The sequence below is a fragment of the Oxyura jamaicensis genome, chromosome 3 (assembly GCF_011077185.1).
Source record: "Oxyura jamaicensis isolate SHBP4307 breed ruddy duck chromosome 3, BPBGC_Ojam_1.0, whole genome shotgun sequence".
NCBI classification, from domain to species: Eukaryota; Metazoa; Chordata; class Aves; order Anseriformes; family Anatidae; genus Oxyura; species Oxyura jamaicensis.
This window is the reverse complement of record NC_048895.1, coordinates 8,270,398-8,293,058: the sequence shown is the minus strand read 5'-3', so window position 1 is coordinate 8,293,058 and position 22,661 is coordinate 8,270,398. Positions and strand designations below refer to the sequence as shown.

Sequence of the window (22,661 nt, the reverse complement as noted above, 5' to 3'; positions counted from 1 at the left end):
GCACTCAGATTTCTCCCAACCCTCTTCATCCATAATGTTGCTGGGAATGTTGTGCTAGGCTGGTTTCTCAATGGATGTAATTCTTCTGCGTGACACATACCGTGATTCAGATTTTGCAACACAGGTGCCTGGCAAGAGACATCTAAAATTTCACTGCCAGAGATGCTGATCATTGCTATTTCTGACAATCTGCAACTGTGTCTGTTCAAAACAGATGAAAGCAGACATCTCCTGGAAGCCTGAGCTCTCCAAAACAACCGGAAGGTGGACGTCATGCCCTAGACACCATAAACAGTCCATACGGAGGACAAAGATACAATTTGCACTTTGATGCAAAAAATACACAGACTGCTGTGCAAGTATTCCTATTCATATACTGTTATAGGGTAGAAAATTGGACAGAAACTGCTCATGTGATTTGATGCGTGCTGAAGAGCAGCAGCAGAGCTCAGAGCAGACGGGAGGAGTCCTGACTCCCACCCCTACAGGCAGTTCTGTTTACCAGAAAGAAAAAGAAAGGGACCCCATACATGAAGGTGCATGATATGATCACAAATTTTTCATTACTATGTCAATTTACTACCCATTCATATTTTCTTGGTGTGCCTAAGAGACTAGGTAACCAAGCACCATTAAGGGCTGTGGCACAGCTTCTTCTCTGAGCCACAGGTAAAATAAAACATAAAAGCTATCTTATTTTTTTCCTTTATTATTATTTTTTGCATATAGTTCCTGATATCATATGGCGCAGCAATGTAACAAAGTGAAGAAATGGACAGGGAAACCAGATAGGAGATCAAGTTTGCTAAAACATCATAAAACATGAACCAAAACAAGCACGTTACCATTTTGCCTTAGCATTTCAGAATTAAGGGACTAACTCTGTCTTCTGTGCTGGACCTGAACGATCACAATGCTTTACTGTTATTCACTTAACGGCTAGAAATGAGAAAGGAATTCCGTGACAGATGAGTCCCCTGCAGGTATGTCGGTTTGTCACTGCGCATAATTCTTCTTTGACAACGTCGCATTAGTCAGTTTACTAACCTAGTATTTTGCACCTTAGCTCATCTCAGGAGAAAGAAAATCTGCTCTGATGCATGTAGTGTGAAAACAGGAATTGCAACTGTTTGCCTGGTACAGTTTACATACGCATTAAGCTGGCTGCTAAAAGAAACCCGAGCATGTAAATGGTTGAGGCAACAAGACGGCGTGTCACCTGCGGAGGCCAAAATGAGCTGCGTTTTCCAAGCTGCCTCGTGTGACCACTGCATGGCAATTTTATGAAAGAGTGGTATGCACTTCAGCAACGAAAAGAATTGTCTAAGAGGGGGTTTCTTGGAGAGCAAATACGAATAAAAATACAGATAACGTCCTGTTTTTCCCCTGGTTAAGTGGAACGTGATCACCTGATATTCTGAGAGCTGTAATCAGTCAAGACAGATGGTAGACTTCAAAACAAGAGTGAAAAAAGAAGCTATCAGACAAAGTGGATAGGGGTTAATAGCATCACTTTAAATATAACCAATCTACATTAAGGTGAAACATTTTACGGACATGTTTGATACACATGCTTCCCAGGGAATTTCATCTGTAGCACTTTATCTTAATTTAAATTTTTATTTAAGGATTTAGTTTGGTGGTAAAAAGAATGCAGTAACTTCTAAGCTACTTTAATAAGAAGTAGCACTTTTAAGGCTGAACAAGAGCGTGTGTTTTTGAAGCATAATTATGTGTCTAGATGTTCATTTCTGGTATATTATGAGTAGAGCTGAAATTTATTGAAGAATATTACTGCCCTGTAGGATGCAAGGAAGAAACGTAGCTACAATTTCTCAAATGATAAAAGAATTGCCTGCTATAAATCAAGTAACATTTTCAAACTTAATCAGAAGTCGACTCCTGTTAATATTAATCCATACCTTAAAGAGACAGACATTCAGGTCTGCATTGTATTAGAAAGACCATAAGAAAGATGCTTTGAACATTGCTGGGCAGTGGTAACATGCCACAGCTGTTGTAGACGTCTCCCCAGCCCCAGGGAAGGAGCACAAGTCCCAGCGCTGCTGCCTTTTACCAGTGCACACGCTATATCCTCCACACCATGAAGTAAGGCAGTGAGCAGCAAAGCTGCAAAGATCATGGTATAGAAAGGAGAAGCAAGAAGGGGAAGCCTTACACTAATGTCACAAGTATGGGATTAAGCTGTAAATTGAGCTTTACTTTCTAGTCCTAAGATTATTATTATTATTTTTTTTTTTTTGTCACTGGACAAAAGCTTCCTTGATGAAGGGATGAGGTGCAAGGATGTCTCCTCCCTCTTGGTAAGAATCCTACCTAATCGCCATGACCTGCTGAACCAAAGAGTTGTTGAGATAAGATGCAACTCTACTTAGCCCCATTTCTAGTGCATACTCAAATCAGAAGACTGGCGTCTGTAGACACAGCACAACTATTTGGAGTGAGGCAGGGACTTGCTAGTGAGCCCTGACTGCTGATGCTGCCAAACAACATTTCAGATGTTTGATGTTGCCCTTGAAAGCTCTGAGGCTGGTAGTGCAATGACCCCCATCAGGCAACAGAACCAACTCTACCAACTATCCTAAAGGTGATTTGTGTTCATTTTGATCCTCCTGGCTTGGCTTATCCATCAAACTGTTCTCCTTCCCACCAGGAAAAGGGAAAACAGGCAAAGTTCATCCTAGATGAGCAACTCCAACAGACCAGCTTCTCACACATACGCTGGGCCTCAGCTGAGGTGATCATGCGAGACCAACAGGCTATCAATCTGTCAGAAGAATGCAGTACTTCGTTCTGGGAGGAGCTGAAGAAAAAAGCTCAAGTAAGACATCTTGCAGAACTCCATTTCTGTCTTCACAACCCCCAATGGAGAACAAGTAGGATCCTGACCTTGGGAAGGCACAGAAATGGCTTTTGCCACATGGATTGATTAGCTTTCTCCTGAAGGAGGAGAAAGATCAGGCATTTATGCTGCTGTTATTGGCTGTATTAGTCATCTTTGATATGATATTGATCACCTGCAGGCCACAGAGGAATAGATGAGGCAGCTCTTGGGCAGGCTCCATTTCATATCTCACTGAGAAATCCAGAAGGAAGGAAATGGCAAACAGCTATGCTTCTCCCTGCACCAAGAAAAACTACTGCATACCCCTCACTGTTCAGCACACATAGGAGGCCATTTGGGGAGATAAAAAGAAATAAGGAACATTTTAAAATTCATTAGATTGCTTTAAAAAGAGTTTGATTTTGCTTGTTAGGGATGAGTAGGATGAGAACACGTGACCTTTGGCATTCATGCTAGCTCATGGCTTCTGTGCTGCAATGAGCACTATTTTGTTTATGTAATGACTTCATCCTTGCATTATGAAGCTATTGATGATGTGCCAAGCTTGGCTTAGTGCAAAAAATACTCTATTTTTCTAATGTCAGACTTGCTTGGAATTGTTTGGTCAATGAATGAATCTGACCAAGGCAAAGGCAAAATCTTCACTGGCTGACTGTACCCTTCCTTAGGACTCAGGGAAAATAAATAAATTACACTTCATGTTTGCACATGTAAAACCTGAAATACTGCAGGGAACCTGGCAGTAAAGAAAGTTTCTCTGTGTATCCAGCCTATCCGCATCTCCAAATACAACAACTGACAGGAGAATCTGCTATGCAGTTCACATTTGCTTTTCGCTATCAACGGTCTGAATGCCGAGAACAATATATCTAATAGCATAATAACAGACACCATTAATACTTTAGAGGTTCAGTATAAAATTGCTTTCATTAGCATGTCAAGTGTTTATTTTAGCTTACTGCAAAACAAGCTCCTGACACACAGCCACTTATTCGACTTTCCTTGATTGCGGAGAGGGTAGTAATGAAGGAGCCTACTTGCCACAATCTTCTGTGGAGACTTTGACACACACTGAAAAGATAGTGCTCCATTACCTCCAGCCAATGAACCAGCTTGGCGTGCTGTAGAAAATATTACTGAACCTGGTGGAATAGTTTTTACAAGCTGCCATGAGGGCATGCGTCTCAGGGTGGCGGGAGGCTGCTGAAACAGCAAGCTGCACTCCCACTGTTGGTCTAAAAGGGCACTGACAGCTACGTAGTGCAAAAATATCTGGTGCTTCCTTTGTCTCAGTGTATATTTGCTAAATATTTTATGCCTAGTCATGGCACCAAGGGGAAAATAGTATCTTGTGTTAAATGTAAGCATCTTTGGACTAGCTTTTATTGCTAGAAGCTATTTATTTTCTTTTTTATTCCCCCCCCACCACCTTTTTTTTTTTTTAATACTTCGGGTACATAAAGCATGTTAACTACCTGAAGGTTAAAACACTCTGAACACAAAGCACTCTCCTCAGAGGAGCTCTGAGGAGAAGGACCTGGTGGTCCTGGTGGACGACAGGTTGGCCATGAGCCAGCAGTGTGCCTTGGTGGCCAAGAGGGCCAATGGGATCCTGGCGTGCATTAAAAGGAACGTGGCCAGAAGGTCAAGGGAGGTGATCCTCCCTCTCTACTCTGCCCTGGTCAGGCCTCACCTGGAGTACTGTGTCCAGTTCTGGGCTCCCTGGTACAAAAACAGGGATCTTCTGGAAAGAGTCCAGCGGAGGGCCACAAAGATGATACAGGGCCTGGAGCATCTTCCCTATGAAGAAAGGCTGAGAGACCTGGGTCTGTTCAGCCTGGAGAAGAGAAGACTGAGAGGGGATCTTATCAATATGTACAAATATCTGAGGGGTGGGAGACAGAAGGATGTAGCTAACCTCTTCTCAGTGGTTTGTGGGGATAGGACAAGGGGCAATGGCCGCAAGATAGAACACAGGAAGTTCTGCACCGACATGTGAAAGAACTTCTTCACAGTGAGGGTGATGGAGCACTGGAACAGGCTGCCTAGAGAGCTTGTGGAGTCTCCTTCTCTGGAGATATTCAAGGCCTGTCTGGATGCCTACCTGGGCAGCCTGCTCTGAGGAACCTGCTTTGGCAGGGGGGTTGGACCCCATGATCTTTTGAGATCCCTTCCAACCCCTACAGTTCTGTGATTCTGTGATTCTGTTTCACCATGAGGAAAATTCAGCAAAGTTGACCTCAGACAGAGGTTGGCTTTAGTGTGTTTTATCTGAGACTGCTTACATGCATTAGGTACGCAGAAACCTTACCAAAAAAAAAAAAAAAAAAAAAAAGGCACTTCCTTGGAAGTGAAGCCAAACCCCTACCTATCTAAATAAAATCATTCAGACATGAAGGAGGTCTTGCGGTCTGGTTCATGTCACATATTCACAGCTTTTGGAATCGTCAAAGCTGCACGTTAATGTTGCTTTCAATTAGTCAAAACCAACAGCTAATAATTAGAACAACAGAAACTAAGTCCTATTCTCAGCCAAATGTGTGCAAATCCCATTTACTTAAATGGAAATGACTCACAGGTGTGCTGCATTAGACTCTGGCCACTTTGCAACTTTATGGGAATTCAGTGTCTGGAGCCTAGCTGTGTGATTCCCTTTCAAAACAGAGGCACAGGTAATTCCACCGACATCTGATCCAGGTTCCCCCCCACCTCCCTCCCCAAGAAACGCTTTAATTACTTTTTTTTTTTTTTTTCCCCCAACACAACAACTCAACGACTCTGGTCTAAATTGAGACTTTCAATCCTGAACATTATAGGCCTGATTTCTGCCTAAGGAGAAAAGGACTCCGTCACCTGCTAGATTAAATTCTGCAGCAGTGATTATGTGTTACAGGCCTCAACTCTGCATCAGCAAAATCTACTGTGCAGCATCAAATTCAAGGAGTTCAGGCATTTTACAGCTCGAGGGTAATGCAATCATTCTATTGCCATGCTATTTACTTCACCCTTCCGACGCATTTGTTTGTATTCCACAAAGTGAACTGTAGGTCACCAGGAAAACATTGACAGGAATAGTAAACTAGGGGACTGAATTTAGTAAACCACAGAAATAGTTGGTGGAACATCAGTTCTTTTTCCTATGGAAAGAAAAGCTTACAGTTTTCCAACACTTTTTTCCCCCCTCCTCCTCCTCGTTTTTTTTTAAGACACTGATACAATGAAGATTTTTAGTAGCACTCAAATATATATATATATGTAAATATATATATAAATCATAAAAACTATTATTGTTTTCCCTATTTAGGAATATGGAAAATGACACCATGATCCCACCCCCCATTTATCCTGCGTACAAATCAATGTGTGGTTTGTCATCATGGAATTCTCTAATCCAAACAAAAAAAATAGTATTTTAATTTCAGTTGGGTTTAGCACAGCATGAAAGCAAGCATGAAAGAAGACCAGTCAGGATGAGATTTCTTGGTTCCCCCCACACCTTCCAGGCGATGACAGCTATTACTTTAAGTACTTGCCATTAACAACCAGTCACAATGTTAGTGACAGGATGTTACTAGCAGTTACTTAAAGTGATAGATGTTAACATTTTTCTGCTCTTTATGACTCACACTATACCCCAGTCAGAATATTTTAGGAGCTGAAAGCACAGCGCTAGGTCAAAATGATGAAGAACATGGAGCCACCGGTTGAGGTGCAGAATGAGATGTGTCAATTTAGGAACATTAGGTCAAAGGTAATCCATGATAAGGAACTGTCACGGATTAAAGATTAAGGTTCATCCTTTTAAGTATTCCACCTAAGGGGAATTCGGCAGCATTTGGGCGTTTTGCTCTTCCACACATAGAACAGCAACGTCAAACTCTGCACTCGGAAAATTAGTCTTTGATGTTAATGTCTTTTAGCAACTCTCCCAATGAGATACACATTTGAAAAGATACCTTGTTCCAATTTTGGAGTGACAGAGACTGCATTTGCCTCTGTACACATGGACTAGTTACCCTGTGAAGACTGGAGAGCATGAAAAGCGCTCTTTCCAGAGCACTGTAGGCGTAACGTTTAGCATCTGTGACTTCTGACCATGCAAAGATGTAATGCACTGCATAAGATTTGAAGCCATAAACACTACAACTGGATTGGAAAGGGATACAGCAAAATTTTCTTATAGAGAAGGAAAGCAAGAATTATATTGTTCTGTGTATTGCTGTGGGTAGTTGATTTACCTGAGCAGCTTAAGGAACCACAGTGACCCAAGCACTGCAAACATGCAATCATTTTCTATTATTACTTACATAAAATCAGAACAGTTTTGAGATAAAACAGCAATGATTTTCCATTTTATATCAGTGCTAATCTGTAAAAATACCATTTGTAATTCTGAATCTACCCTGAGATGAAATACACTTCAGAAGAATTAGTGTCATGATCTAGGCAAAAATGAACTTTCCAAGTGTGTGCAAATAACATTCTTAAATAAAAGGATTCCAGTTCTTTCACAAGAACTCAGGATAAACTTTTCCACCAAAACATAAAATTGATTAATAGCTCTGAAAGCTGTCAGACCACCTACCTTCAGCATTGTCTTGCAGGTCGTCAGACTGCTCTGCTTTGCACTTCGTGGGAGATGGAAGCTGGCCTTTTTGTTCCAACCCTTCTTTAACATATTAAAAAAAAAAAAGAGAGAGAAAATATTACGTATATGATTTTGAAACTGTGTTATCGTCTCAAATTTTACTGTGTAACACTGCAACTGTGAGTACATTTTACCCCAGCACTCCACCCAGTGCCTGATGCCTACCTTTCTATTATGAAAATTAATTACTGCATCATCTACTATAAAAGGATCGTAATAGCTATCTTTCAGCTTGGACTGGACTTTCCCTAACTTTCACATGCAGCAGTGAAGAAAGCTCATGCTAAAATGACCTGCTTCCTTACAGGCTCTTAATCTCTTCAGAAATTATATATATATATATATATATATATATGTATATATTCATTAGTAGTTTTTAAAGCAATATATATTATACTGCATTTTGGAACTGAGGAGAAATAATCCAAATGAAATGATTTTTCCCTCTCAGTTCAATTCTTCATTCAGTGTTATAACACGGCAACAAAATGAATATTGACTGAAATTAGTAATGAAATGAGAGGTAGGGAAGCAAGTTTGATAGTGAAGTAAAGTTAAGGAAATGAAAGTTTTATGAGATAGAAATGTTCTGGTTGGAAAAAAAAAAAAAAAAAAAAAAAAGGCAGCAAAGCTTTCCAACCTGTTAGCAACAGGAAGACAGAGGAAAAGGAAATCCTTCTAAGCAGAAGAGTAACTGAGGCCAGTGAAGTTTAAGATTTTCCCTATTTGTAGAGATTGAAGTTCACAGTATTTAAAATTCGTTAAATTCTAAAAATTATGAGGTTTTCTACAGCATTTTCAGAATATCTTGTCATCTTCACATAAGCATCAAATCGCATCTATGTATGTTTGCTAAAACAGGCCTAAAGGCATAAACTGGTTGCATAGAAAGTCTGTTAGCACAAAAAGGGGGCCAACCTGGAAATTAATCATAAAAAGTATTTGTAAATTAAGATATTTAATGAAAGCAAGCTCACTAATTAGAACATTCTTCACTATTGCTTAACCAAAGCCTGGGCTGAAAGAAGAGAATAGCAGAAAATTAAAACTCAAGTCCTTACATATATTGAATCTAATCAGCAGAGATGGGAAAATGATTTTCTGTCATTTGACTTTCCACCACACCTCCCAGTTCCTTATGGTCAACTGAGGGCTTTGGTTGAAGGAAAAGCCTAAAGAAAATGTATTTTTTGTTTTTGCTGGAAAGAAATGAATGCTTGTAACCAGGAAACTTAGGAAAGCGTATGACCTTACTTGATCTAGCCCTATTGCCATGCTGTGATAAAGTATTACCTCAAACTAATTACCTAATAGCAATGGGGGAAAAAATAAAATAAAATAAAAATTTACATGTGTGTTATAAATTGCTTCATGCTGGGAACCCTTCCATCTCTTCTGCTGTCATACCTACCCCATGCAATAATCTACGTATGTCACTGGATTTGTAAAAAAGCTCTCAGCAATCAGATGGTTGGTTTCTCATAGAGGAATTTGCTCTGCTAACAGCTGTAGATATTATCCTTCGATAACCTTCTCCTGACCTCCCACAACTACACATACATAGAACGAAAGTGCTAAAGGTTTCCAAACACAACGTATGAAAGAAATGAGGATATGGAAATGGAACTTGCAATGCCAAAGGGAAGACTGTACTCTTTTGAGAGACAAAAAGGGAGCGAATCATTGGCTCCATATGGAACCCAGGAAACATTCACTGGTTATTCTGCTGTGCCTAAGTCCTAAAAGAGCTGCCATGGATTTAGAAGCCAGCAAGAGTTTACAAGAAGTCACAGCTCAAAATATCAACAAAAATGGAGATCTACATGTGAACAATTGCATTCAATTTCACTTGCTTCATTTTAAGGAATGAATATTATATTTCAGCCTCCAAAGTCCAAACAGAATACTGTCAAACTTGTCAAAATACTGTAAAAATTGCTTTCAGCACATAATTTCTATATCGTTGTATAATTCCATATAGCTCAAAGCATGAAGAGCCCTTTGTGATCAGTAAATAAGTGATGTGTTGTAAAGCAGAACATGTTTTGAGGTTTGGATTGCTATCAGGAAGTAAACCTGTCCTGGCAGCACTTAATATAGGACCAAGTTCATGTCATCACCTTGGTTCATCTGAATTTGAGATTCAAATACAATATTTTGACGGAAACAAGAGTTTTCAAGTACTGAGATCAATTTCTGGGCTGCTGAGAATGCAAAAGTAACCACAAGAAATACAGTGGGGGGAAAAGAAAGGCAAAAATACATGAAATACACACTTGGTCAACACTTTTAAAGGGGTTACTCAAGAGCAATGGTGATGTTCAACAAGAACTTCAATACAAAAGAGAGATCCTGAAAACAACCAGGCTTTTAAAGATTTGTTCCTGCCAACACTCTCCAGTTCTTTTAAAAAATAACCTGAATATTTATAATGGACCATATTGATGTATGGACTCTTTGGTTCTAATGCCATTCTGCACTACCTGCTATTTTCCCTCTTTTGGTTGGCAATGATTCACATCAGGGGACTAAATCAATAGCAGTGTTTCAATCAACACTCACCCCTGTGATGATGAATTTTATCATCTAACCAATCTGCGAGACTTCCTCCAAGCTCCCAAGTCAAATGTCAATCAAGCTTAAGTGCAAGTGTCCAGCCAGGTCTTTCAGGAGTATCTGAACACATTAGATAGTACAACCAACATCTTAATTGACAGCACAAAGACGGAGAAGGAGGAGGCTGATATTCAGAGAAGTCAGAGCTGTTACTATCTCAAAAGAAATGGTCTTTCTGCATTCTGTAGAGGATCTTAAAATGCTCACAAAAGGATGTAGAGGCACTATCCCAGGAGAATAAGATTTCAATCACAATTTCACTGCTTTTTACCAGTTTTCCATCATTTCAGAGACAGAAAAGGATTTGTGCAGGATTCAAAATAATGGCTTTTTGTTGTGGTCAAAACACCAACTCTTAACCCTTTCTGCTCTACAATAGCATCCATGTCTTTGCCCATGAGCTGAGTACCTCAAACTCTTTATCTGCTTGCAAATTTCTGTTTAAAAACAGAACACCTAGATAGGTGTCTGAACTGATCATATTCAAAGCTTTTATAAACATAAACATCCATACAAAAGGTGTTCTGAGATCTAACATTAGTAGAAACTATTCGTCCTTGTAGGCTAACGCAGAGGGTCAACAAACCACTTAGATCTAACAGTGTGTCTCCAAAGAAGCTATTTCCAAAACCCCTCACAGCTTCCAAATCTTACTGTGTGCAAATGTTTGCTATTTTCTTCTCAGTAAAAGAGAAAGTCTCCTCCAATAAAAAAAATGTATCCAAGTTTAAGACCGTGTACACAGTGGAGTGTACAAGGAAATACTGTATTTATACAACATTATTTATAATTGTGCTTCTCTTGTTAGTGTCAATGAGATCCTTTGGCCTGCCATCCTATAGCTGGCTGGTTTCTGAAGTAACGAATAGGTGGTTAGGTAGGACACTTGGGATAGAAATGGCATAACCAGCAGGACGTTTCTTATAAACAACTATTAGATGGGAAATGAGAGACAGTCGTGTGGCAACATTCACACACAGGGCCAAAAGGCCTTGGTCCCCCTGTGGGGAGTGAAGCCAAACAGGCTGGGGAAAACATAGCCTGAGAACTGAAACACTTCATTATTTTTTAATAATGGTAGGAGATTCAACTTATGTCCATGCATAATAATGTAGTATTATTCCATATCTGGACTGTGCTTCTCATAATAGCACATGGTTCTGTAATTTCCAGATGCAATCACTGCAATTGCGCACACAATTATGGCAGTATTAGGACTTATTTTGCATGCTTCTATGCGTGGATATGTGAAGCTATGGGTATAAAAGCCAAGTCCTTCAGAAGTTAAAGTTGAGAATAATCTTCCCTTAATGGGGCTGAAAACATTAAGCATCATGACTCTGCAGCATTAAAAACCTGAAGTTAAAGGCAGACAAGACCATTAGCTCATCTGGTCTTTTTCTTTACTTTTGTAGGGTATCATTCATAAAAGAAAGCTGAGATGTAGAACTGTACAAGTCCATACCTGGTATTACTACATCTGCCCTTTTGCCTCAAGCCATTCTAACAGCTAGCCTTATGAAATACGATAATATCAAAGCTCATTGAATTAAATGGTGCAGTAAAGCTAGCAGCTGCTACAAGAAACAGCATCCAGAATAACAAACTGATGGGTTAAAATCCTGTAAGTTAAATGCCATTAAAAGGGTGGTCTTGAGTATGTATACTTAATAAGACTAGGCTATTTGTATTTCAAATGTCTTCATTTTTCTAGTATTTCCTATATATGTAGGGACGTTATGTGATTAAGTCACCAAAATGATCATTCTTGTCTGTTTGATTGTATAATATTAACACAGATATTAATGGACATTACCTGGCAGACATGCAATTAAGATATTCCCTTATTTATTTTGAAGAGAAATCATAGAAAGAAAAGCCTTTGTGCAAGTAATTAGATATTTGTACTTCAGGGTGGTAGAAACATAAGACAGAGATTACTTTCATACTGTGTACATCACTAAGATACACATTTGGTCATCTGTTATTCCTTACTCCTGGCTAATTCTTTAGCCATTCCCAAGGCCTAAATCTGTGAGTACTGAAACCAACAGACATATTCCCACTGACTTTAGCTGACACCAGACCAGGATCAGCTTTTTTTCCCCTATAACTCTTGCCACCGGGTTTTAATTAGGACTGATTCTGTAATAGCCACGTCATTCTACTAGATTCTTCAAACTGAAATCGGTAAAAATACAGTGAGTCTACATTTCATTTGAGTCCCTGTGCTTCTCCATGTTTTCTCTTGGCCAGATATTAGCCCCTCAGAAACAACCAGCCAACAACATGCTGTAGGCACATGGATTTAGGAGAAACTTAGTATACAGGAATCTCTGCCAAAGGTCGTACATGTGTGTAGCCTGAAGCATGCGCTCTCCATGAATCCAACAATTGCTTTTTCTTTTTTTTTTTTTGTCTATTTTCCTTTTTTTTAAAAAAAAAAAAAAAAAAAAAAAAAAAAAAAAAAAAACAGGAATTGGAGAAATAACCCCAAAGCAGATTGGATATGGACAGCTCAACAAAACAGGGTCATCAATATTGGTGCTAACTGCTGATTCCATCTGCTGGAGTCATGACCCAAGAAGTCAAGTGGAATGAAGAATGATTATTCAATTATTATCTTGAAGAGGTGACTAGATGTTGATACTCTATTTTTCCCTCAAAATGGTTAAAAGTAGATCTCTTTCAAACTGATAACTATTTGAACATAAAACCAAAAACTCTCCTCAGTGCAGAAATTATGTATGCATTTATAATTCCTGCAAATGCATTTTACAATCATTAAAGAGTGCATACACAGATAAGACAAAATGACAGAACTCCCAACTACTGGAGAAGCTATACAGAAGTTATTTCTCTTTGGCCATGTAGTTATTGATTGCTGACAATCAATGCACTGATTCCCAAAATATTTCCAAATCAGAAAGAAAGGACCAAGTACACACTGTTGAAATTCACAGCACCCTACAAGTAAACCTGTGGGAGAAGCTGTGATCTCATCTGTCTCATGCACAAAAAGGTAACACGTAGGGGAATATCTTCCTCAAAAAACTTAATTCAATGATTATTTCCCAGAGCGGCTACACAGCGTCACCAAAATTAATGAAGCTGTGAAGGATACAAGGCAAGAAAGAAAAGACTAGCTATTAAGTGTAAATATACTTCCTTTTAATTCTAATTTTAAATGCTTTAAAAAATGCAATTTGCATAATCTCCATTAAAGCAACAAGACAAAAAATGCAAAATAATTGGACTTAAAAAAGCATACAAGCAATGATAACTGTAAAAAATGAAACTGGAAACATTAGATGAATACTGCAAATTCTACTGTAGGGTAATCTTTGGCAAATGTTTGTTGTATAATGACAGTCTTCATTTTTCTTCTTTTATGTATATATGTACAACTATATTAATCACATTAATTGTATTAAAATCTCGGAAAGTTCCTATCCAGTAATCTTGATACCAAAAAGTAATTACAATTATATGTAATAAAATCAACAGGCCAGAAAGCCATAAAAGAATGTGCTAATCCATCACAGTAACACATATCTATCTATGTATATCCATGTTTGCACATTAATGCATACATACCGTTATTAAAGAATTTATAACTTCTAAGCTAATTAACTGGCTGCATAAATCATCATAATCCATTTGTCTTTAGGACAATCCTGCCAATTTAAGCAGCCAACACACTGCTTCAAAAGCTTTTACCTCTGTTTTCTGGCTGGTATATTCTCTGCCTTTTTCCAAGTGTCTCTCCTTTTTGATTCTAATGTCCTTGCATAAAGAGAAGAGCTGGAAGCTCCTGCACAGTTCCCAGACTCCAGATCAGGCAGGCTCACAGAGACCTGGGAGTACATGCACACGGTGCACCGACACAGAAGGGTACTAGCTGGTCATGGAGGACAGGTGGAGAAGAAGAGTAGGGAAAGCTTCGCTGCATGTAAAAGGTGGTCCTTAACTGCACAGAAGTCTCTTAAGGAAAAGAAGTAGTCCATTAAGAGCCTCTAGGTGAAGGTCAGCAGAGAACGTAACACAGGGTATGGTGATGGAGCCTGTTATAGAAAGTCTGATCAAGAAAATGTAAGTGGATGGAGCTCTTTTCAAACACCTAGCAGAAGTCTTCTGACTGGAAGCTTTAGTCCTGATGTGAGATTTTAACTCCTGAGCCATCTGCTGTGTAAGCAATTCAGGAAGCGCCTGGACCGCACATAATGCAAATTCTTTCTAGAGAGAATGAGAAGTACTGCCCGGATTGGTATGTTGCTCTCAGACATGGGAGAATCAGTAGCAAATGTGGCCAGAGATGGCAACTTGGGCTTCAAGAATCATGAGATAGGAATAACTGAGTTCAGGAGAAAGCTGGGAAGGTAAGGAACAGAGTAAGGACCGCACTTCCAGCTTATTAGACAGAATGCACTAAGGAGCTGGCCTGAAGAAGGATGTCCAGGAACTGACCACTGAGGAACAATCCATCTTGTTTTGCAGAAAGACTGGGAATTTCAGCAGAAAGCTCACTTTCATAAGCAAGGAACTTCATGAACTAGAACACAGGAAGAGACAGTGAGTGACAGGCAACAAAAGGAGAGGAGAAAGGTACTCAGGGACGCAATCAGGAAGGCTGAATGCCAAGACCAGCAGCAGCTAAAATCAAGTAGGGACATGAGGAATAACACAAAGGAATCCTACAAGTGTGCCATTAGCAAAAGCTGGTTCAGACAAATTATTTCCCTTTGGATGAATGGGGAGGCAACCTAGTAATAGACAGTATGAGACAGTTTGAGGTACTCAGCTCATGGGCAAAGCCCACTCCAAGACCCCACACATTCCAGCATAATTTGGGAAGTAGAGGAGCAGCCAAGAGCAGAGAGGTATAGGCTAATGATAGTCTGGAGCTGAGATGGTTGATCTGATTTAAATGCTACTGTTTATCATTAAAAAAAGTCATCCCTGACAGGTGGAAAAAGGCTCACACTACATCAACCTTCAAGAAAGGCATGGAGAAGGATAAAGAGAAGTAAAAGCAGACATTTTAAGTTGAGTCCATGGGAAGAACATGTAGCATGTCCTCTTGGAATCCTTTTTCAAAAAGATGAGGAAGGAAAAGAAGGTAACTGGAAGTAGTAGACAAGGACAAGTTATGCTTGACCAACCTGACTTCATTCTGTGAAGAAATGACTGGCTCAGTGGACAATGGGAGAACAGGACTTACAATACAGTTTTGTATAGCTTTTGCTACTAGGTATTGCAGCATTCTGAGATGCTCCGAAGCATTGGCTGGACAAACACACTGTTAGATGAGCTTAAAATTGGCTGATGTCTAACTGGCAGGTGGTAACAAGGCAGGTACTCCAACAGTCAATAGTCAGTTCCAGGAAAAAAAAAAAAAAAGTGCTCTGAAATATTGTTCAATCACAGATTAAGTGTTTGCTGGGAGAATTTTGCTACTGTTTTCATTGCAAACAAATCATGGCCACTAATCACAATTGCAAATGACTCAAGAATTGCTGTATTAACACCTTTTTACAAAGAGACCATAGAATTTTAATTACTTCCCATTCACGTTCAAACTACTTACTAATAAAAAGTAAAAGATAACCCAGAGGCTCATAACAGATGATATTAAAAAGTTAGTCTCAGCCATTCTTACTAGGTATTATTTATCATCAGGGATGGTTTTCCCTACATTCTGTTAAAAAACAGAGAAGACTGTTATAATGTTGGCAATAAATGATTGGCACATCTTATCACAACCAAGGTAATTAGTTTTAAGAACATTCTCAGTTTGGTTCATGCTTCCCAAATGTGATATGTTTGGGCACAAAATATTGTTTGCTCACCTGTCTCTTCACTCATTTCGGTCTCTTCATTATCATCTGTCAAAAAAAGAGGCAAATAATTAATATCAGGAAACATCTAAAATAAAATATTCCATGATTCAAATTGCACGTATCCTAGTTTACTTCCTCCCATTTAACATTTTGTTTTGAGATCTGGAGATAGATGGGAAAAGAAAGTTTTGATACTAGACTTTTACTACGCAGATGCAGGGCATAAAGACAGGGAATAAAATTCTGCATAATATACAGAATTCTGCAAATTCACAGAATCACAGAATGGTTGAGGTAGGCCCTCTGAAGATCATCTAATCCAACCCCCCTGCCAGGCAGGATCACCTAGAACACTTTGCACAGGATGACATGCAGGCGGGTTTTGAATATCTCCAGAGCAGAAGACTCTACAACCTCTCCAGGCAACCCATTCCAGTGCTCTGTCACCCTCACAGTAAAGAGGTTCCCTCTCAAAATTCACATACAGTTATTAAGATGATATATTTCTTACCACAAGCTGTTTTGATGGGATGGGGTGGTGGAGGTGGAATTAGCCTTTGTTAACATAGAATCATAGAATCGTCTAGGCTGGAAGAGACCTCCAAGATCACCGAGTCCAACCTCTGACCTAACACTAACAAGTGCCCCACTAAACCATATCCCTAAGCTCTACATCTAAACATCTAATAATAAAACATTTCAGAGCTTTAATCATGTGGTGGGGAGCTTATTGACCACGTAAGTTTGACAACTGTGTTGCTAATTCATATAGACTGTATTTATATCCTTTTTAATGGATTTGAGTAGGTGCAAATTCTGTAGCAAGCCTACAATTTCTGTCTAAAGCTTTACATCTTTCAAACTACTTGTGTATATGCACATCATGACCACCATTTGAACCTGAGCAGTTCTGCAGTACTATGATCATTGTTCTTAGAAACTAACAGTAGTATTTAGGTCCTAACTTACAGGATCAGATCTTTATGCCATAAACTCCACTGAGATTCAAATGCTGTGACACACACTAATAGGACTGAAGCTCTGCTTTCATCATAATTTGGAGCCTGAAAACTTATTTTAAGTACAAGGAGAAAAGAACAATCTGTTAATAACAGAGGCCTCCACTGGGAGTTATGCTTGAATCAAAACATTAAAACAAAATAACCATGAGGTGGAGAATTTTCATGGGAACTTCTGAATCTACAGTCGATGGACCTGTATCCATCCTTTGCCCCCTCCAATTGCAGCCAGACATGGCCTGGAGGGCAGGACATGCAGAAGGCAGTAAATGACAGCAGGTTACATTTCTCTCGAGTACACTTCAATCTGGCACAAAGGATCAGAACTGAACAAAGTTGCTGCACATTTCACTTCTTTTTTCCTTATTCTGCAAACGATTGTTTTGGAGTTCAAAACGGCGTATTGACCCCTTTTGTACAAAAAAAAATTTGTACACAGAAACTTTAAGGAGCTTTGACAAGTAGCTTTTGAGATAAAGAAATATTGTTGAAGGAAGCCAGTGGGAATTCTGCCATGACTTCAATAGAACCATGATTTTCAAACAGAGTCCTGACATTTTTCAACAAACGACTCAGAAAACATTTGGTTAATACAAAGCTTATTAATTATTCAGTTTCCAATAACATGTTCTTTCCATAGAAGCATTTATAATGAAACCAGCACGATACAATTTCAAATTAATCTACAACTTGACACTAAATCAGCATAATATCATATCTTAACATACATATATCACCTGGTCTTCTGTGGAAGTTCTTAATTATAGTTCTGTAAGTGATTTGGAATATGAAATTCCCAAAGCAACAGAATAGCTTCTAAGTTGGTGATAATGGACACAGACAAGAAATCTGATGTTATTAAAAAGTAGTGAAGTCATTATGCAATATAATTATGAAGAGGCAAAGACTTCTTTTGTGAACTAATTGTGAATTAAGTGCCTTTTTTTCCTGGAAAAAGGAACTAAGTCTCGCTGAAAGGCAGTACAGTCCTTACATCATTTTTTAAAATGGGAGATGGGCTCCCAGTTGTTTTGTGACATGATCTCCAGGTGCCTTTGAAAATTCTGCCCCAACCGATATCTGAGTCTGAGTTTCTTTTGGCACACAGCACTCCCCAGTCATTTCACGTGTCTATAATTCTTATCCTTATGCTATTAATGCATCTGGTGGAAGTGCTTCTCTGTCATATATAAAGCAGTCTCTTTCACTGACCTTGGTGTGGCTGGCTAAAGTGATAAACACCATGTTTAGCTGTCAGAGCTCTATGCCAAAACCAATTATTTTGGAAATTTATATCCAAAATTCTTTCATTTTTTGCCCAGAAGTATGATATTACAGGCAGTTTCTGGGTTACCGGTTATGAAGAAGTAAAAGCAAGTAAAACTATTTTTTTAATGAAGCTCTACATACATAATATAAGGCTAAATCAGTGCCAAGATTGCTTTAAATCAGCTCTGTAATATCTAGGTTTATTTTTCATGTTCTCTGCGCACATTTTTACCCCATCTAGAATAAGCTTTCTAGAGTGATGCATTATTTCAAACTGAAGCAAACCAGACTCTCAGTCCCAAAGCAAAGTTAAGTAAAACCGCAGAAGAACCCAAGAGTGAATCTTTGATGCCAGTAACCATTTCCTTGAAGATATATGGTCAGTATTCCTTCCCCAAACTTTCACATTTGAAAACACAGAGGTGAGGCCCACTGTAACTCTTACTTGTACTCAAGAGCTCTTGAAAAAGTCAATTTAATAGGAAAACATGCTCTGAGAGTATGCACACGTACTCATTCTTGGTTACTCCGGTGTCTGGCAGAGAAGAACAGTGACCTTTCACCTGGTTTTCCCCATTAAAACTCCAGATTTTGGGGAGTGCTACCTTGGCTCTTGCTGGACAAAAATGACAGACCTTGCAGCCTGGAGTGAAACAGACAGTGACTCCCTGCAAGGGTCAGCCCACTCCCAAGAAAATTCACATCAGTATTTTCAAGACTTAGGGTACAAGGAAGACACCTAATCCAAAACTTTTCCTAAGTTTGAGAGCACAACACTTTCAAAAAACGTTTTCGCTATGGTATATAAAATGAAGCTGGGCAAGGTATGGGAGAACACTTTCTAGTCAACTATACAATAATTTACAGGACGGAGTCACCCTGTGGTTGAAACTGGCTCTCTAACTCTTGCATTATCTGGGCTAGCTATATCTCAGAAGAGCACGGAGCTTTGCAACTGGGTGCAAGTTGCTCAGCACACGCACATTTGTTTAAGTCATAGGCTCCGTGGTAGATTCATATATCAAGAGATGTCAGTTACCCCTTCATTCCCCTCTCTCGTTACCTGCTGAGCTCGGTGAAACAGAATGATTGCACTGTACTTGCTCCTACTGACACAGAAGAAGCAGCCTTCTTCTGTCATACATGTTTTTTTTTTTTTTTTTGTTTTGTTTTTTACTTTTGCCTTGCTGGTCAGGTTCTTTCTCTGTCTCGCTAGTCGCTGTAAACACGCAAACACAAGCCAGATGGCTAAAACGATGAATCTGTGTTAAGATTAATGTTAGGAACAAAGAGGTGAAAGGCTTTAAATGCCGCTGCTAATCCCCAAAGCCATTAAACCTCCTCCTTGTTGCTCACACTTCTATTTGCATTGTTCTTCATGTTAGCATGTGGAGAGTCAGCGCTATACAAAAACCTTTTATTTGTAACCATGCATGCATTGAAGAGCCCTTACAGGAGGGCCAGCTCCAAGCTGCAGGAGGCGGCTGTCTGATCTGCATTCAGGATCTGCATCCCAGGTTCCTGGCACTCCATGTCAGTGCTGAATGCTGCTGCTGGCTCCTTTCTGCCTTCCTCTTTCTACCTTTCCTCAGCTTCCTTGTCTTACCCTTCAGTATTTGTCCATCTTATCAGCGCTTCCTGCTGCTTCCAGATTTCCAGCCTACCCACATGTCTCAGCCTGCTCCTTCGTGCAAGAGCATCTCCGTGGATTGAAAGTAACTGCTGGAGGGGCTGGGAGAGCACGGTGGGATGGCCCAAACTCCCCTCTGCAGCTTGTATACATGCACAATGGCAAGCCAAGCAATGAGATGAGCTGTACAGGAGGCTGAAGGGACAAACTGGTGATTATACCACTGATGCCTCAAAACAAAAATTAAAAATACATACAATTTTTCAGCACTGACAGCTGCAGCTGTCCCACTGAGCTTTATTTGTTACACTAAAACAGGGTTCCAGCTGAAAAAGTTCCTGCCCTTAAGCATTTGCCTAATAGGAACTTCACGACCTGCTCATACATTTTCCGCCAGAATAACAGAAGATGTGTGGTACTCGAGTTTCAAGACATGGAGAAAAACGGATCCCATTTTAGGGCAGTCTCCACTTGCTCAAATGAAAAGCTTTTTGTCAAATTGCGGATTGGGTAGCAGTATGGGTCAGGGTACCAGCCAGCTGCAAACTGTCTAAACCATGATAACATCAGATTCCAAGAAGTGGAAAAGACCGAGTAGGTTTTCACTCTCCTTATTCTTCTTTACTACACTTGCCTTTCTGAAACTTTGCCCCAAAGCTTCATCCACTGATCTGTGCAATTATATGAACAGCCTTATGAAGCTTTCTAATCAGTCATCTAGTCTACTTCCAATTGAAAATCACTTCTTTTTGATAACGCAGGACCACTGCTACTACCCAACAGGATCTTCATAAGAGTGTACAGACTACCTCCATCTCAACATAAAAGACTGGCCGTTTTTGTAGCATAATAAGACACACAAGAACACCCTGGGGCTTGATAAAGCCTGTAGGTACATACATGGCTCACAATAATGTAGGAGCTCACAAGCTCTTTTGACTGGTCTGACCTCTCCAACTATGCTCTCCTCTGACAGAGTAAAACTGACTGACCAATAGCATAGAAAAGGGGAACATTTTCTTTGAGAAAAAGCAGATTTGGCAACCTCTGCCAGATGGGATCAACTAAGCCCAGCCTGACTCTTAGCACTTCTACCTGTAAAAATATCTTTTCCATAAAGCTTTCCCTCATCTTCAAGTGCATAGAAGAGGAAGAACAAAAATGAAAATGGCAACAACAATGATGAAATAACCAAAAAAAAAGGCAAAATAAGAAGAGCCTCAACAACAATAAGAATACAAACAAACAAACAAACACAATACATTTTTCTTCTTTGGAAGGAGATACGGAGCTTCTTTTGTTTCTGAGCATTTGTATCCCATACTCCTTCATACAGAGCAAAAGGCACTACGCAACCCCCACACCTGACACTAAGCAAGTTTAATCAAATTTTGTTTAGTCTGGTTTGATTATAAAGACATTTCCACTGATACACACTGTACATCCTGGCCTTACTGCAGCACTGGTGTAGTTTTTCTTCCTGTGTTGCTTAGTTACACCAGTCCCACAACACCGGAGTCTCACTGAATGTAAAATGTTTGTAGCTTTTGAAGCCATATCAAATAGAAATCCTTAGTACCGGCCTTCTAAGAAGGATGTTTTTTTTTGTCACATAGATGGCTTCTTTTATGCATCGTATCACTTGATCTGCAGTAAAATACATATACCCTTATGAGCCCCAGCTGCATACAGAGGAGATGCAGCAGCTGCGATTCCCACTGTGAGTGAACTGGACAACATTGTTCCAGTGCAGGAAGTGGTGATCGCAGCCAGGATCAGGTCTGGATTTCTGTTTCCCAGATGCTTCTACCTTACACGAGAGGCACGAGGCACTCTTTGGGAAAATATGCATCAGTTTTTAAAAAAGAACCTATTTCAGAACTTCCTTTTTTGTTCCGTGCCCTAAAATACTGAAAACAACTGAGTTTTGTTTACACAAATGCTAAAGCGGATTTCTCACCCACATATATGCTAGTGTAGTATTCACAAAATGTTATGTTTTAGAAATATGTCACCACATGCAGACACAAGCTTCTAACAAAATCTCATCAGTAACCTAAGAGAGAGGCAATCAAATGAGACAAACACAAATTTAACTGCATCCTTGGCAATTAGAAGCACTCAAGCACATGAAGTGACTCAGCATCAGTGTCCGGAGAAGATGGGGTATTTTTGAGCATGACATGAAATGCATTTGGAATGTTTTATGTGGGATACAACACCATGCAACACAGCAGGAAGAAAAGATGCCTGTTCAAAAATGCATACCCAGAAGATATTAATGCAGAGAAGGCTTATGCTTGTTTATCTCCTCGTGCCAGGCATCCATGTGTGGAGGAATGAACAGAACAGCAATGCATTTCCCTTCCCCCTAGCAGCCTCTTCCTGAGCATAAGGTTACGTATAGACTATGCTGACCAACAGCCACTGTTGGACCAGGCCTCTGACGGTTGAGCTGATCCTCCTTTCAGCTGTATTCAAGCCCTACATGCTCCCAGCACCTCCCAGCAAATGTTCCTACTCCCTGTGTATTAAGTGAAAAACAACTTCCTTTTTGTTGTCATCCTGATTCATCATTACCTGGGGATACCTTGCGTTACAAAAGGTGGTAAACAATGGTTCCATATTCACCTTGTAATTACTGCACCCAACACCTTCCCTGCCCTCTCCCATGCTAACACATGCAGCAGCCTGATCCTTGCATCTGCAATGACCCCCGTACCTCAAAGAGCATCGTCATCGCTTGTCACCTCACTGTTTCAATGAGGCCCTT

At 39.7% G+C, this 22,661-nt stretch overlaps 1 protein-coding gene across 2 annotated transcripts in view; it reads right to left on the bottom strand.

Annotated features, from left to right (window-relative positions):
• The window catches only part of MACROD2 (mono-ADP ribosylhydrolase 2), an 857,698-nt gene that overhangs the window by 55,668 nt on the left and 779,369 nt on the right, over positions 1 to 22,661 (bottom strand). Inside the window, exons 10-11 of one of the 2 annotated variants that reach the window (XM_035322711.1) lie at positions 15,980 to 16,015; positions 7,452 to 7,535 (exon numbers count right to left, since the gene is read on the bottom strand). In XM_035322711.1, coding sequence (XP_035178602.1) covers positions 7,452 to 7,535; positions 15,980 to 16,015 — 120 coding nt within the window. The remainder of the gene's footprint in view (positions 1 to 7,451; positions 7,536 to 15,979; positions 16,016 to 22,661) is intronic. The other variant, XM_035322712.1, reaches the window with a different exon arrangement.